The sequence below is a fragment of the Choristoneura fumiferana genome, chromosome 10 (assembly GCF_025370935.1).
Source record: "Choristoneura fumiferana chromosome 10, NRCan_CFum_1, whole genome shotgun sequence".
Taxonomy (NCBI): Eukaryota; Metazoa; Arthropoda; class Insecta; order Lepidoptera; family Tortricidae; genus Choristoneura; species Choristoneura fumiferana.
In genome coordinates this window covers 19,343,950-19,360,507 of record NC_133481.1, presented here as the reverse complement: position 1 = coordinate 19,360,507, position 16,558 = coordinate 19,343,950, and the positions used below count along the sequence as shown (strand labels likewise).

General features: G+C 36.6%; 1 protein-coding gene across 1 annotated transcript in view; it reads right to left on the bottom strand.

Moving 5' to 3' along the window:
- Positions 1-2,805: 2,805 nt before the first annotated feature.
- LOC141432266 (uncharacterized) overlaps positions 2,806-16,558 on the bottom strand; it is a gene marked incomplete in the record, with an annotated part of 28,974 nt that continues 15,221 nt past the window's right edge. Inside the window, 1 exon segment of the mRNA XM_074093814.1 lies at positions 2,806-4,007. Coding sequence (XP_073949915.1) covers positions 3,723-4,007 — 285 coding nt within the window.

Sequence of the window (16,558 nt, the reverse complement as noted above, 5' to 3'; positions counted from 1 at the left end):
TTGAACTGAATGTAACACACACACACAACCTTTCCTATTTACGAGTATAATATTGTATTACAATAAACAAGTACAGTCGCCACCAGATATTTAGATAAGGTGGTCAAAAATATCGATACATGAACTCTAATACCTTAATAATAGAGCGCATTTGCCGATATTTTTGACCGCCTTACCCGCTCCGAAATATCTGAGAGCGACTGTACATGACTAATGAGGGCTATCGTTTTTTCACTCACTAGATGGCGCACTGTTGCGTGAGGTTTTTAAGTATGGCTTTCAAAGTCTGTTATTACGGGCGTGAAAACAAAGTTTAACCTTAAAACCGTACCATAAAAATATCGAGCATGCCACAGTGTTGCATAGTCCCCGTTTTGTTCGGAAAAAAGGGAGGACAAAGGTTTCCAAAAGACAAAACTGTTTTAAAACACAGACATTCATTGCCCCGGAACGCATATTTGCCATAATTAATTTCAGATATTGCAAAATATTCATAAAATTATTCTAATTATAAATAAAGCCGCGTAGCTCACCCAAAAACTATGAGATTTGACATTTCGGAGACCTCACGCTACACTAGCGCCTCTAGTGGCGAATTCATACGCGATAGCCCTCATTGACTATAGCTTTCACTGTCTGCAAGGAAAAGAAAAGTACATGTATACGTAACATTTATTTAATCGATATTTACAATCATCGCACGTGGCAGCCATTTTGCAATCACGCAAGGGCTAGAATATTAAATATTGGTTATTTATTACATAAGTCGGTTACATGAATTGTTAGTAGTTTTTTTATTAGCATTATCTACAGTGTATATCGTGAAAATATACGTGTAAAATTAAGATACTAGTAAAAGTTTCTTGTAGGGTAAACCTCACACAAATTATAAGTTTTTTTGTTGACTGTAAACACTTTTTGTTGACTACATTAAATTGTTATCTACATATTATTTCAAATCCCATCATTAACAGTAGGTGTAAAATGGATTGCTAACTTTGAAGATTACTTACATACACTTGAAAGCAACAGTAAATTAAAACTTGTAAAAAGTAAAATCATTATTCTGTGGAAACGAAGTTAGCGTCCAACAGTCAACTAGAAAAAGGTCGATGTAGCCAAAGTTACAAAAATATATATGTACGACTTTATTGACTTAATATTAAGGTCTATACGTGAATGATTTAAATATGCGTAAATGTGTACTCCCACATTTTTGTATCTTTTGACATATCGATATTTTTTGTAGTTGACTGTACAACTACCTACACCTTTTATAACTTTTCTTGCAACAATCTCAATTTTTATGTGAAATGCAGGTAATGCAAAGTAAAGGGAAACGAAGACTGCAGAATCCACCAATCATATTACTTAGTTAACAAATTAATGTCCGATTTGTCGGTTTCAGTTGTAGAATTCTGCAGCCTCCGCTCCCAGTTGCTTACATGGACGGGCACCCTAAGAAACTACTATGTTAAAAGATGTCAATAATAGGGCAGTTTACCTTACATGTATATGTACATTTGTATTTCTAAGCTAAAAATACACCAAAATAACAAATAATTTATAAAATAATATTACACAAAGTATTTTAATTTTGACTGCTTAATTGATAGCTAGGATACATAAATGTAAACAAACGCGTGCTATAATTTAATTATTTCATTAGTTATTATTAAATTATTAGCAAGATAATATTTTGTGTTTATTTAGTTTATATGTCCTCTTAGTCGACCCGGATATCTACAAGCAAAGTCGCTACATACTTAATAAACAGCCGTACCGTGAAGCCACAGTAACAACCTTTTCACATTAAACGCTCCAGTGACTTCCTCGATGAATACGATGATGGCTTGCTAAGACAAAGTCGTACTACGGGGCGAGCTAACGGCGGTTAACTTTGCATTGTGCGAGTTAAGGTGCGCTTCTCAATGAAGCTAAGCAGAGCGGAGACTCTAGATGTACCATCATCCGAAAGTCTACCACCCTAAAGTTGATAATCGTTTTCATGTGATAAAACAATAATGCCAATAGACGTGATGTCAACTTGAAAGTTCGACTTTAGCGACATATTCATTTGATGGTTTGTGTGATTTGTGTGTGTTCTTACAGTGTGGAGGTGAGGAACTGCTGCATGAATACGCATATTTTGCATAAGCTTAGCTATCGTAAGGTCGCGGGTGAGCAAGGAAATTATTTTAGTTCATTGATATGACCTCCGCAAAGGAACGCCTGATTCGATAAATTATTTGATAGGAACTTGTTTAAAAACTGATAGACTACTTATTTGGCTGATGATACCTGTATTGCCGGCCGAATTATCAGATATTTAGCCGTTAGGTAGGCCGAATGTTTGGGTGAATATCTGTTTACTGACCAAACCATAATCCGTTGCATCTCTAGTGGAAATAAGATAAGAATTACAAATAATATGATTGGTCGATTCTGCACGCTCCGCGTCAATGTACTAAAGCGCATCTTTACACGTGTGAGATAGAATTTCGTTCACGTTCTGCGTCCTGCTTGTGCAAATATTAAATAGTAACCCAGGCTGGAAAGAAGAAAGACTCGACTCGAACTCGAAAGAGAATTGACATTTGTTTGGTGACATATCTATAGGTATTATATTACATGTATGGTAGTTTTAGTGAAATTAGTCACAATATTAAATTAAAGCCAACTTACACCTTCATACCTTTTCACATAGAATATACACTAAACCAGTATAACCGCGCTACTTTTATTGCCTACCTACCTACTCTGAGAAGTGTGTAGGTATATCAATGGAATCGATAAAAAAATACATTATAAATTGTTCAGTTTATTGCCGGATTATTCTTAACAGAGGTTTTTCCAAAACAGTTGTAGATTTTTCAACATTCAATTTGATAAAAATACTTTTGGGATTGATTACCAAATCATTGTTTTCTCTGAGAGTAATATTAATGTCTTTAATAATAGACGTTCACGGTATCTGGTTCATCTTATATTCTACAATCGTATTCAATCATATTGACTAGTACTAATTACAAAAAATATAAAAATCGTTCGTTTCGCTTTGGGTACACTATAACAAAACAAAAATAGAAAATAATCTTCAGGGCAATATGCTACATAAAATTATTTACTATTCCTGTAAACAGGCTCGCATGAATCACAAATGGTTTCGTCAGTAAGATACTTTTAGAGAATTTTCAATAAGTACAAAATTCAATGTCCAAAATAATTCCTTTTTTGTACGTTTCATACTTTCCTCATTGGGTCTAATTTAAATAAAAATCTGTAGGTACGTTTTCTTGCTCAACTTATTGCACTTTTTCTAGTTATATTTTGCGAAGTCTCCAATAATCCTTACTGACTTTAACTTCTTGTGGTTTATGCTAGCAATAAAATAATTATATACATTACCATGCTAGGCGCTTGTAGCAAAAGTAATTCATCCTAATTTAACCGTCCATAGACTCGCATACTTTTTGAAAGTCCGAATGTAATGTTTGTCGGAATTAACGTTTGTCATAACTCTTTTTTCTCTGAATCCAATAATTGTTAACCTAACCCATAGTTTTTTAAAGGATGACTATTTACAAATATCAGAAAAATTTAAGGTTTCAGAGGGAAAAAATTATGACATACGATCTTTCGGACATTCATTACGGTATTACTAGCGAAAAGTATGCGAACTATGGCGCTCCCGTACAAAATAAGTCTACAGAGAACAAAATCTAACCAGTAAAGTCGATGGTGTACGACCCAGTGTTAGGGTCGAAATTCTGCGCAGGATGACCTGAGAAGGGATTGTAATTCTGCTGATAACTTTGAGGTTGGTACTGCTGGTGCTGGTTGTACTGAGGAGTAAACGATTGGTACGAGAACTGAGGTTGTTGGTGGTAGATTTGGCTCTGAGGACGCTCTTGAGGGAACTGCTGAGGGGACTGACTGAAGAGATTGGTCTGCTGAGAATAAATTGGGTTAGAACGGAATGCGGGTTGTTGGCGAGCTTGCTGGTACTGAGGTTGCTGGTAGTTCTGCTCAGGTTGCTGGTAATTTTGTTGGGGTTGTTGGTATTCTTGGTACTGAGGCTCCGGTTGGGATGGTTTGAGGAACTGCCGGATGGCGCTAGGGCGGGACTGCGCTCGACCGTTGTACTTCGGGTCTTCGTAGATTTTCGGGTCTTCTCGGTACTGTCCGTCGTCTTCTTGGCCCTCGGTGAGGGCGTTGTGCGAGGTGGGGTCGCTCACGCTTGGTGGGGGGACCACGATGCCCGCTCCTGGAAGGGGGTACAAATGATGATTGAAAAAATTATGCTCGAGAAAAAAAAACTTTAAAATCAGCCTTTTTTTAACACGTTTTTAAGGTTCCGTAGTCACCTAGGAACCCTTATAGTTTCGCTATGTCTGTCCGTCTGTCTGTCCGCGGGTAAGCTCAGAGACCGTTAGTACTAGAAAGCTGTAATTTGACATGAATATACTGTTACGTTCGTGGGGTGGGTTCGTGATTGAAAAGCACTTTTAACACCGATGATAAGAGTAGGATTTATTTCACACTGTTACTTAACTTTACAAAACACTTAAAAACAGTTCACAGTAATTTCGCACTCTAAAACTCACTTACAAGTCGCTTTGATTCTCTTCGATGTTTATCGCTCGGTATCGCATTCGAAACTGTCCTCCGCCGCAACCTCACCCGGCTTATATACCCCCGGTGAATCGGTCCACAAAGTTCGAGAACAGTCCAGCTAGGACGTCATACCTACATCTCGAATGTTCCAGAAACGAGTAGAGGGTCTGTCTCTTTCATGTGCTATCTCTCTCACACAGTTACTAGAATATTCCGGAAACAGGATCATCAGTCTGTTTCTCTCACACATATAGGCTATCCTTGTCACACACCTTCTCGAATGTTCTCAGTATAGCTGTCTCTTTCTAATCGTGCTATCTCTTTCACTCCTATGGAAAATTTCGCCATATACTGAAATGTACTTCAGAGGCCCATAAGGGGTCCTGAAAACGCCTGAAAACGGGTTTCAGGTTATGGCGTCATCGGATAGAGGGTGGCCTGAAACGGACTGAAAACATGTTTCAGGCGCCTGAAAACAACGGTAACTTGGGTGAAATTTTGATAAACTAATATGTGATAGAGCATCCTCTGAAACGGCCTGAAACAGTATTCCAGCCTACTGAAAACGCCTCCAATGTGTCGAAAAGCACGATCAAAGTTTCCACCTAACCCACCGCCGTAACAATACATATCAGTAACGCCGACAAAGTGGTACAAAAAAATTTTTTTTTTTTTTTTAGGTTACCTCCCATAGACTATATTGTGGGGTATCGTTGGATAGGTATTTTTAAACCATTGGGGGGTTGTCAAGACAATTTTTCTATTCAGTGATCTGTTTGCGAAATATTCAACTTTAAAATGCAAATTTTCATTGAAATCGAGCGTCGTCCCCCTTCTAAAATCTAAACTGTTGGGTGAAAAAATTTGAAAAAATTCAGAATGGTAGTAAATAATTATATCAAATTTACAAGGAAAATTATAGCGGCTAAGATTGCTTGAGAATTATTAGTAGTTTAAGAGTAAATAGCAGCCTAAGGTATAAAATATACCTAAACTTGGAAGATTCCGTATAAAATATGAAATCCTTAGAAAAATATTACTTAATTTTTTCGTAATGGCTACGGAACCCTATTTTGGGCGTGTCCGACACGCTCTTGGCCGGTTTTTTTCATTAACCAATAGAAACGCTTCATTTACCTCGCCTCGCTCCGCTCAGCTGTTTCCACCAGAGATGTGCTGTGCGAGGCGAGGTAAATAAAGCGTTTCTATTGGTTAATGAAAAGCACACCCCTCGCAACACATCCTCACACATTATCGGTGGAAATGCAGCTTTAGAGTCACGCTCTTGGTTTTTATAATTAATTAAGTCAATCATTTACGCTACATCTAAAAGGTGTTGATTAAAATAAGCTGATGCAACTTTCGTGATAAAATTCATTCAGTTTAGTATTTCGAAATCTTGTGCTTAGTAAGTAAAGTTTTTCAGGGCGTGAAGGTAAAATTAATTAATGTGGCCTTGATTGAAATTTACTGTTTATTTCAGCCCAGAGTGTACAAGTTTTTTTTACTTATTGAATTATTACAATACAATACAATACAATAGTAACAACCTACTTTGCAGGCCCTATACTACGAAGTTCATAATTCGAACTTCGGTTTTTGCCGTCCCGCTGCCGCTTGCGTGTATTTTTGATACCACCTCAAACTTTTAGGGTAGTCAGTGAACATTTTATTAAGTTTTAGTAAAAAAAAAAAATATTATTATTTTCCTTACAAAATTAAATAGCAAACTGCTTTATTCAAAACGTCGCACTTGTTGACTGACAGCTGTCGCAGAACGTTTCTCTCTCGTAGAAAATTATTGTACGCATTACATTGCTGCTCGAAAATATTTCAAAAATTAATTACGCTCTGGTAGTTAATTTTAAATTAACAATTGGCTTTGATAACGACCAGATGGTCTAGTGGTTAGAGAACCTGACTACGAAGCTTGAGGTCCCGGGTTCGATTCCCGTGTCGGGGCAGATATTTGTATGAAAAATACGAATGTTTGTTCTCGGGTCTTGGGTGTTTACTATGTATTTAAGTATGTATCTATCTATATAATTATATTTATCCGTTGCTTAGTACCCATAACACAAGCTTTGCTAAGCTTACTTTGGGACTAGGTCAATTGGTGTGAATTGTCCCGTGATATTTATTTATTTTATTTTTATTTTTTTATTTATAACGGTTCACAGTACTTAAATCTTCGTCTGGTTACAGTTCGAGGTAGGATCAAAAATACACGCGTTATTATTTTATATGAGAGTAGGAGGGACGGAACGATAGATAGATAGATAAAAACGTTTATTACGATACGATACGAACTTCGTTTTTTGAATTTTGTAGTAGGCCCCCTGGTATCAGCTCGTTTCTTTCTGAAATCGCAGTTCTAATCTAACCTAATCTACTTTTCTGTTAGCAATTCGTTTCTGCTTGAGGGTTTTCTTGGGAAAATGGTGCGGTTTCCTAATGGGAAATTATGCGAAATGACTTATGCCAAGTACATTTTATGCGAAGCAATTATTCTGCTAAAAAAGTTTATGCGATATTATGTTATGCTAAGTGAGTTTCGATGGCAAACAAGGCCCTAAGGCCCAGTGCGACTTGAAAACTTCACACACATCATTAAATTTATCTGCCGGTATGTGCAGATTTCCTCACAATGTTTTCCTTCACCGTAAAGCTCATGGCAAATTTCAAATGGAAAAACTCAGAGGTGCGAGCATGGGTTCGAACTCACGACCCCCTGCTTGAGAGGCAATAGGTCAAACCACTCGGCCACCATACACATATCTACGTTTTTTTAGCATTTGAAAAAGGGTAAACAATCTTGGCGAATCTTTTTATTGGATAACGTTTAAAAAAACAAAACTAACACAGAAACAAACAATAACTATTACTTATGACACCAAAAGCATGTAAATTATCATATGTCCTGCTTATTGTTACATATTTGCTGTGATTTATTTTTCAAAAGTGTTTTTCAATAATAAGACGTCAAGATCGCTTACCTTCTTTCTAATGCTAAAAAAACGAAGTATATACAGAGTGGCTCATTTAGATCGGTCAGTATGGGAAACTCTGAAACTATACGACTTACGAAGATCTGTTCTTAGGAACCATGTCATCGATTTTAATAACAAGAAAAACTGCATATATACATTTTAAAAAACTATACTCAGCTCGGGAATCGAACCCGGACGTTTTGAAAAATAAAACTTACATTATTAAAGAATATCAAATACAACGCATTTTATTCATTCTATATACCATGTTTCATAGTAACATTTATTGCTTATGACCTTTTTTTTTATTCGACTGGATGGCAAACGAGCAAGTGGGTCTCCTGATGGTAAGAGATCACCACCGCCCATAAACATCTGCAACACCATTGTATTGCAGACGCGTTGCCAACCTAGAGGCCTAAGATGGGATACCTCAAGTGCCAGTAATTTCACTGGCTGTCTTACTCTCCACGCCGAAACACAACAGTGCAAGCACTGCTGCTTCACGGCAGGATTAGCGAGCAAGATGGTGGTAGCAATCCGGGCGGACCTTGCACAAGGTCCTACCACCTGCAAAACTGCAAACCTACCTACACTACCGATATCTAAATAGAAATAATGTACTTACATTTTATTTTTCAAAACGACTGGGTTCTATTCCCGTACTGAGTCCAAGTGTTATTTTAAATGTATGAATGCAGTTTTTCTTGTTACTAAAATCGAAGACATGGTTCCTAAGAACAGCTCTTCGTATGTCTTATAGTTTCAGACTTCCCCATACTGACCGATCTAAATGAGCCACCTGTATACACCTGTCTTACTTTACTCCTCAGATACGATGTTAGTTACACAACTACCATTATTCGTTACTCGTAACGGCTAGAAACGTCAACCACTGTGTACCAGCATACCAATGAGATCGATACTATATCGATTACCACACACGCACATACTATTAGCACAAGTATAAAATGTTGTAACTACGCCCTAGTTACTGCGTTAATGTTTGTTTACATGTTTGGTAACAACCATAAATGCTGCACGGTCAGTGCCATCCAGTGTAACTTGTAACAAGATGTTAAGTACTTTTTTCATAAGAATAATTTTAAAAACTGGTGTATGATTCTCGTTGACCTAGAGAAGAGGATAGAGTTTAACTTAATTTTCTGATAAAATTATTCTAGCGTAATTTTAAGAAATAATTCAATACAAACTCCATAACAAACGATCGTTTTGACATTTCTGAAAAACTTTAGCGGTACCGTATTTCGCCGCGCTGCGCGCGAAAACGCGTTGCTATCACATAACTCCTACGAACAAATCGCGGTTGCACGCGATCTATCTCAGAGGGGTCGCGGGGGTGAGGTACAAAACCGCTCGCGCCGTTTGGCGTGGGTGGACTCTTAAGATGGTATTTTTGATATCGTATTTCGACCTTTATACGTCCCAGTGCAGGTTACAGGCTCTCGAAATGAGACTTGGGCCGTAGTTATCCTTATTGGCTCTGTGCACGACATCAGCGCCACCTAGCGTCCGCAACTTTTTTGGCTTTGATGCTCTGACGTTTTGAAATTTCATCGCGACATTGTGTCAATTTTTTTGAATTTATAATACAAAATTACTGTGATACCGTAATTTGGGTGGACAAAAGGTTGTGAATTTATTTTTGGTCATTAAAATTAAATGAGGTAAGTAAAATTTATTCAAAAAGTGTGTTTTATTTTCGTTATGTCAGGGTTTGTTTACTTCATGTTTAGTTGTACTTTTACTCTATCTTATTGGTTTCTTTGAATAATAGTAAAATTATATAATTGTTCTCAGTGGCGTGCAGTGGTCCTCAACGTAAGACCGGCTAAAGAACATAGCTAAGTTCAGCAGTGTTTATCAATAGGGTGGAAAACGAGCAAGTGGGTAACTAGATAGTACGTAAGCACCACTGCCCATGGATACCCGCAAAACAAACGGTTTGTCGTTGTGGTGCTAACCTATAGGTATAGAGAAACCTGTCAAGGACTCGAAAAAATAATTGAAATTTGTAGTTTAAGCACTTGCCAATGTTATTCCACCAAGCGTCTATGGTGTAGCTGTAGAATTTATTACATATTTAAAATACCACTTATGTATATGTATTAAGTATAATAAATGTGAAAGTTTGTAAGTCTGCTTATTTGTTACCTCATCATGTCTAAGCTGCTGAACTGATTCGATGAAATTCACTAGGTATACAGATAGTTCGAGTCCCGGGGAAGGACATAGGATAGTTTTTATCCTGGAAAATTGCAAAGTTCCTGCGGGATAGCGATAAACGAATTATACGCAGACAGAGTCGCTAATTCATTCATATTTCTCATTAACTCATTGCGTACGGTTGTTTGTCACGCTTTACCTACTTTTCCTCATTTTCAAAAAGAAGGTTAATGAGTTATCATATACGCATCCTTATGTAATAAGTAAGTAGTTAAGTTCGTAACTTAACGGCCAATCACATTGTTCAAAAATAAACTTGTAACTTATTAATATTAAACAGTTCTTTTGTATGTTTTGGGAATTTTCGGAAACTGTTGAGGTGAGAAATTTCTGTTTTATTGTATGCTGCGTAGAACGGGTTTTAATAGTAATTTGTGTATATTACGTATGATATGACATATATCTGTTACTATGCTATATCTTTTTATGTAAATAACGGTTTTTTTTATATGAAGCCGTGGTGGTCTAATGGTTTGAGCTATGGCCTCTCAAGCAGAGAGTCGTGGGTTCGACCCCGGGCTTGCACCCCTGAGTTTTCGAAATTATACATTGAAAATTTACCTCGAGCTTTACAGTAAAGGGTAAACGTGGCGAGGAAACCTACACAAACCTGCGAAGCAATTCAATGATGCTAGAAGTTCCCAATCTACATTGGGCTCACGTGGGAACTACAGCCCAAGCGCTCTAATTTACATTTAGGTACATCATATTTAAATACCTTAAATTTCAAGTATTGCAAAATATTCACAAAACTATTCTAATTGACAAGTTTTCATTTTTTTAACACCTGTAAATTACTACAGGAATTGAAAGAGTTTTGACTCATGAACATGGGAAAATATTTATTATAATTTATTTCTCCATATTTAAGAAAATACAAAAAAAAGTCTGAATTTGCCAAAACTAAGTACCACAGAATAGATATGTTTCCTTTGCCTTTTTCACCAGAAAAAGGAGCTATCATAATTTTGACAACTTCTACATCAGATTTACATGATCTTTTTTTTAATAGAGACTAGACAAAGTAATGAATCTATTGTGTGGTAGTTTTGGAGTTATGCCTTTTAGAATAAGACATTTTAAAATAATTGTAATAAATTAATTCATAATCGCAGCGAAATTTTAAAAATATCAGCGTCTTTCTCTTTCCCAACAGAATACAGAGAACTAATCAAATTATAGTCTTAGAAATATGAAATCTTGTCAATTATAAATAAACCCGCGTAGCTCACCCAAAATCAGTGACATTTGACATTTCAGAGAACTCTCGCTACACTAGCGCCTCTAGCGCCGAATTCGTACGTGATAGCTCTCATTGACCCGATACACGCCTATGCCTCTGCCCAGCTCCACTCACCTTGCGGCTCGAACCCTCTCTTGCTGCTCGCCCCGTAGGATATCTCTCTCAGCTTCCCGCTCTCGTCCACATATCCATATTTCCCCGCGACATCTCCATTAGGATACTTCGTCTCTATCTTGAAGGAGCCGTCAGCTGCTTCGTAGCCGAAGCTGTAGGAGCCATCGTCGTTCTGTTTGTTGATCTGTTTCAGTATAGGCACTGGGGTTGTGGTCGGGCCTTGGGCTGTCGCCAGCGCTAGCCCCGCTAGGAAGAATGCCTGTAAAAAAAAATCCTCCTTAAATTATCGGTGTGTGCGTGCGGCGGGTGCGTGCGTACCGGCGCGCACACATTTAAGCTGCGCGATGTAGGTACTTTTGTTTGTAGTGAACTTACTTCTCCTCTTTTACTATGACTGAAGTTTGTTTACATTTAGTTAAATGCTTATCCAAACCAAGTATAGTTAAAGTGAGATCGAGATTGAAACAAACGAACACCGTTTGCAAAATTAGAACGAGAAACGCTATAATATTTCAACCTCACAAACCACATCGCCCACTAAATCTAGAAAACAATACGTTAATAATATCTATGTACAGTCAGCAGCAGAAGTATATGAGCAGTTGTGGTGATCAAAATGATCTAAACACTCTTATTACCTTGGCAGTAAAGATACGTGTAGTTCATTTTGAGCACCGTAACGGCTTGTCCACTTCTGCTGCTGACTGTATTATCTTACACTTTCGTTGCTGTACCTGGGTGACAGAGCCAACGCTCGATGTTACTTGACATCGAAAGAAGTAACAAAACCTTTCGTCAAAAGATAGCGCCAAATTTCAATAAAATCATAGTTTTTTGAGCCCCAGTCGCGTCCACAGCGCGTTTTCTATCCGTACAACTCGCGTGCGTATCGCGTTTGTACCGTACCGATAAATACGCGCGTCGATGGCGCGTTTAAAAATGCTTTTTGCAAAGGCTCTAAAAATAATAATAGTATTTCTACATATTTAAGCTAAACTGCATATTGGTGATACAAGACAAAAACGAAGGCTTTTAGTTTTAGAGATGAAATTTACAAGAGTTTACGCGTTAGCAAAGGGCCAACTCCGAAATTTGAAAATCGAAGTTCATATCGCACCGTCCCTCTTACTCTCGTTTTAAATAGTATAAGCGTGAGAGGGACGGAACGACAGGAACTTCGAATTTCGCATTTCGGAGTATAAAGTAAGGCAAAAAACTAGTTATTATTACTAAACTTAACCCTATAAATATACAAACGTTTCAATATCGACAATCGTTTTAGTACCATTTGTTATTTTACACAAAGACAGACTGACTTACAAAAACGCGGTCACACGAACAGTAACAAGGCGTTACGCAACGCAACGCGACCTTGATCTTGCGCTGCGCGTAGCGTAACGCATTAATTGATATTTTTGATGATGAAAGACCGAATTATGTTGGCACGCGATTGAAAGATACGAGTGTGTTAGTGGTTTTCTTCGGTGTTTTGGAAGAGTTAGATTCTAGTAAAACTACTAACGATTAGCTATGGCCTATTATAATATTAAATTTTGTAATTACTTTCTTCACGGTATAAAAAGTTGCATGACAGAGATCGCTCTGTAAGGCTATTGCTTATTTAATACTTTCTCTATGAACCTGTTTTCTGTTTTGTTATTATAATTATGTGGTGTGCAATAAAGGTCATTGTTTTGAATAGTATTTTTTGAAAAAACTGGTTGCTGCCTGTGACACCGTCTGTTTTTCGGTTGTCGTTTTCTATCTCAATAATGTTAATTCACGGTATTTTTCAATCAAAAAATGTATTATTACTATTCCCCTTGATGGCGGCCTTAAGGCTTGGGCCAATGTCAGTTCAGTTACGATCATAAAATTTACAGACAATCAAGTTAATTCCTAGTCTACCCTAAAACCTTGTCCTCACGACGTGACATTTGCGTGATTCGATTAAAAATAAAATACTGTGACGAAGTACTATGGTGGCACAGGATCAGAATTGGTTGGTTTTTTAATATTTTGGCCCAACGTATTCCGGTATTTTAAACATTCGACGTTTTATGATTCGATCTTCCGTTCATCATGATTCAGGCATGATAAAATTCGGTCTTTTGATCCGCAATATAACGATGATGAGTATTATATCAGCGAATTATTCCTTAAACAACACAATGACAGTGAATTTCTGAGACATCACCTTGATCATTTCAGATTTTAATTGTCATTATCTAAAAAGCCAATCAATAAATATAACGTCGGTATTTGTCATAAAAAGGAAATAACAAAGACTGTCCGGTGAATGTCTACAACCTTGGACAGTGCCTTATAAACTTATAAATATAATAGCTACAACATAGTGGGTGCTACCTATAAGTGTTGCAAAGGCTATTTACTTGTTCATGTCAATTTGGTAAAGGTCAACGCACTGAGCGTGTATAAATACTAATATTATAAATGTGAAAGTGTGTGTGTCTGTGTGTTTGTATGTTTGTCCGTCTTTCACGTCGAAACAGAGCGACGGATCGACGTGATTTTTGGCATTGAGATAGCTTATGGGCCAGAGAGTGACATAGGCTACTTTTTATCCTGGAAAAATGCACAGTTCCCAAGGGAACATCGCGCGATAACTGACGTTGAGGTCGTGGTCATGAGCTAGTACTTATAATCCAACAAATAGGCCTTTTTTGAAGTGTACCCGTTACTTTTTTTTTTCAGAATTAGATATCTTTTAGTTCTTAGTCAGAATCATTAGCACTATTGATTTAAATGAAGAAAATAAGTGTCCCTTTTTTGATCAGTTTTACGGCTTTTTTCGTACAGTTACATAAAGTATGGAAAATTGAGATTGAGATATATTTTTTTCATCCAAATCAATAATGCTCGTAATTTTGAGTAGGAAAAACCCAGAATTACTCATTCTGAAAAAAAAGTAAAGGGGTTACTTAAAATGAACAGACCCTCAAATAACACGACAGTTTGTTTGAGACGGCCGGAATCGGATGAAACTTAGCTCACACATGACACACATATTCCATCTAACCTAATAATATAAACGTAAAGTAACTCTATCTGTCGGTCTGTATTACTCCTTCTCGCTTAAACCGCTAAACCGATTTAGCTCAAATTTGGTATAGAGATACATTGAGACCTACTAAACAAAGCAATCAATTTGTAGAGTACTTAAGACAATTTTTTATATAATATTTGTGAAAACACATTTTGAAAGTTGTAAAAAATCTGTGTTTTCTAGAAAAATACTAACATATTCAATTGCTTGATCAGATTAATTCTATTTTTTTTGCTCTACCAGTGGCCCATTGCTTAATTAGACCAAGTACGCCCCAGGTTACAGTTTATGTATTAGGTATGTAAAAAATGTCAACACGTAACAAACCAAATTACATAAGTTAAGTTATTTTTAGGATAATTTAGTATAAGTACTTCAATTGTATCTTTTCAATAATGCGTTTATATTAATGTTATATAAGAAATTACATTAAGAAGTATCGAAATTTATCAAGACTTTAAATCTTGTTAAATAATGTGCTAACTCTGCCATCACTTTCAAATCGTCTTAATTAATTAGACATTGCCTAATATTATCAAAATAAGATAAATGCCAAATGTATTACAAATTTACGCTAAACACTCAAAGTATCAGTTTTTATTACTTGCCAATTAAATATCTAAGTGTACAAAAAAACAGGTTATGCTACCAGTCGGCCTTAGAAGTAAATTAATGCCATGCAAAATAGGCCTTCGGTCAATAAAACTAGAGTACATTTGTAGTCAAAGCTCTGGAATGCGATGTCAATTAGATGAACAAAAAATTGTTTCGAATGATCTAGTTATAATTTAAATGCCAAAGCAACTTGGTTGCATACATGTACATGGATAGGTACATAAATGTATGCTTACGCGTAATAAAGGGGCAGTAACTGGACAGCCGAGCTTTGCTCGGAGTTTTTAGGGTTCCGTAGCCAAAATGGCAAAAACAGAACCCTTATAGTTACGCCATGTCTGTCTGTCAGTCCGTCCGTGGCTTTGCTCAGAGACTATTAGTGCTAGAAAGTGTAATTTAGCACGGATATATTATAAATTTATCAAAATACTCTGTAGCAACTATACCGACAAAATGGTAAAAAAACTACAGCGAATTTTTTTAAGTATACCTACCTCCCATAGACGAAGAGTGGGGGTGTTTTTTTCTCGTCTAATCTTAGAGGTACGATTATTCACTAACGATTTTCCAATATAGTGATCTGTTTGCTAAATATTAAACATTAAAGTGCAAATTTTCATTCAAATCTCCCCCCGAAAAAAAACGATGGTAATTAAGTATATCAAATTTACATGGAAAACTATACCTTTAAATTTGCTACAGAATTATAAGTAGTATAAGAGTAAATAGCAGCATAAGGTGTAGAAATATACCTAAACCAAATACCTATTGACCAAATTACTATGCTATCCCTGTTATACTGACATTAGCATGCTTCGGCTATAGCTTGCGCGGCCTACTGCGCTTGCGCAATACTTTGGGGCGTGAATTACAATGCCTAGATAATTTTCCAACTAGTTTTTAGCCGCGGATCCATTTGCGTGAGTTGTGCCGAATAAAAATAGTAATTAGATTAAAAATTAGCCTATTTGTTATTCGCGATATTTATCAAAAAAATACCGATATTAATCCAAAAAAAAACAAGTGGATTTTTTGACGCCTCTCTTAGTCTTATGTATGTGTCACGTCAATGTCACTTGTCAAGTTTGTTTATTTTACAATTGATTCGCGCTGTCATCGTTCATCCACCATTACGTCTCATATTTCGTTTTCTAGATTTTTTTAGCGTACAACGGGAAAACCTACTAGACACTGGCAAAGTTGTCCTCCAATCGACAGCGCCATATTTTTTTTAAAAAACAACAACAACAAGTTACAAGCATGAAAGTGATTTGAGAAAATGAATGAGCAATAAGGCAATAATGTTACGTTTCATTCTGCGAGCTACTAATATAGTGGAGCTAAATGTGATATATATATATCTCAGTGAGTAAAAGATCCATCAATTTCCCTAAGTTGTACCGCTTCGGAAACACAGTACCAGGAAGCTGTTTCCATACTATTGACTATAATCGGTTAAAAATGTTAAGGTAAGTATTAAAACAAACCCCAACTTACATACCTTTCACACAAGTGACACATAAATACACAAATGAGCACAATAAATCACAAGTTCAGTAGGCGGACGAGTTCACGTTGAATAGACTTCAACGCGTGCTTGAAACTTAGCGGTCTTAAATAAGTCGAGTGCTTTATAATTATGTATTTATACCATGCTCACTCGGA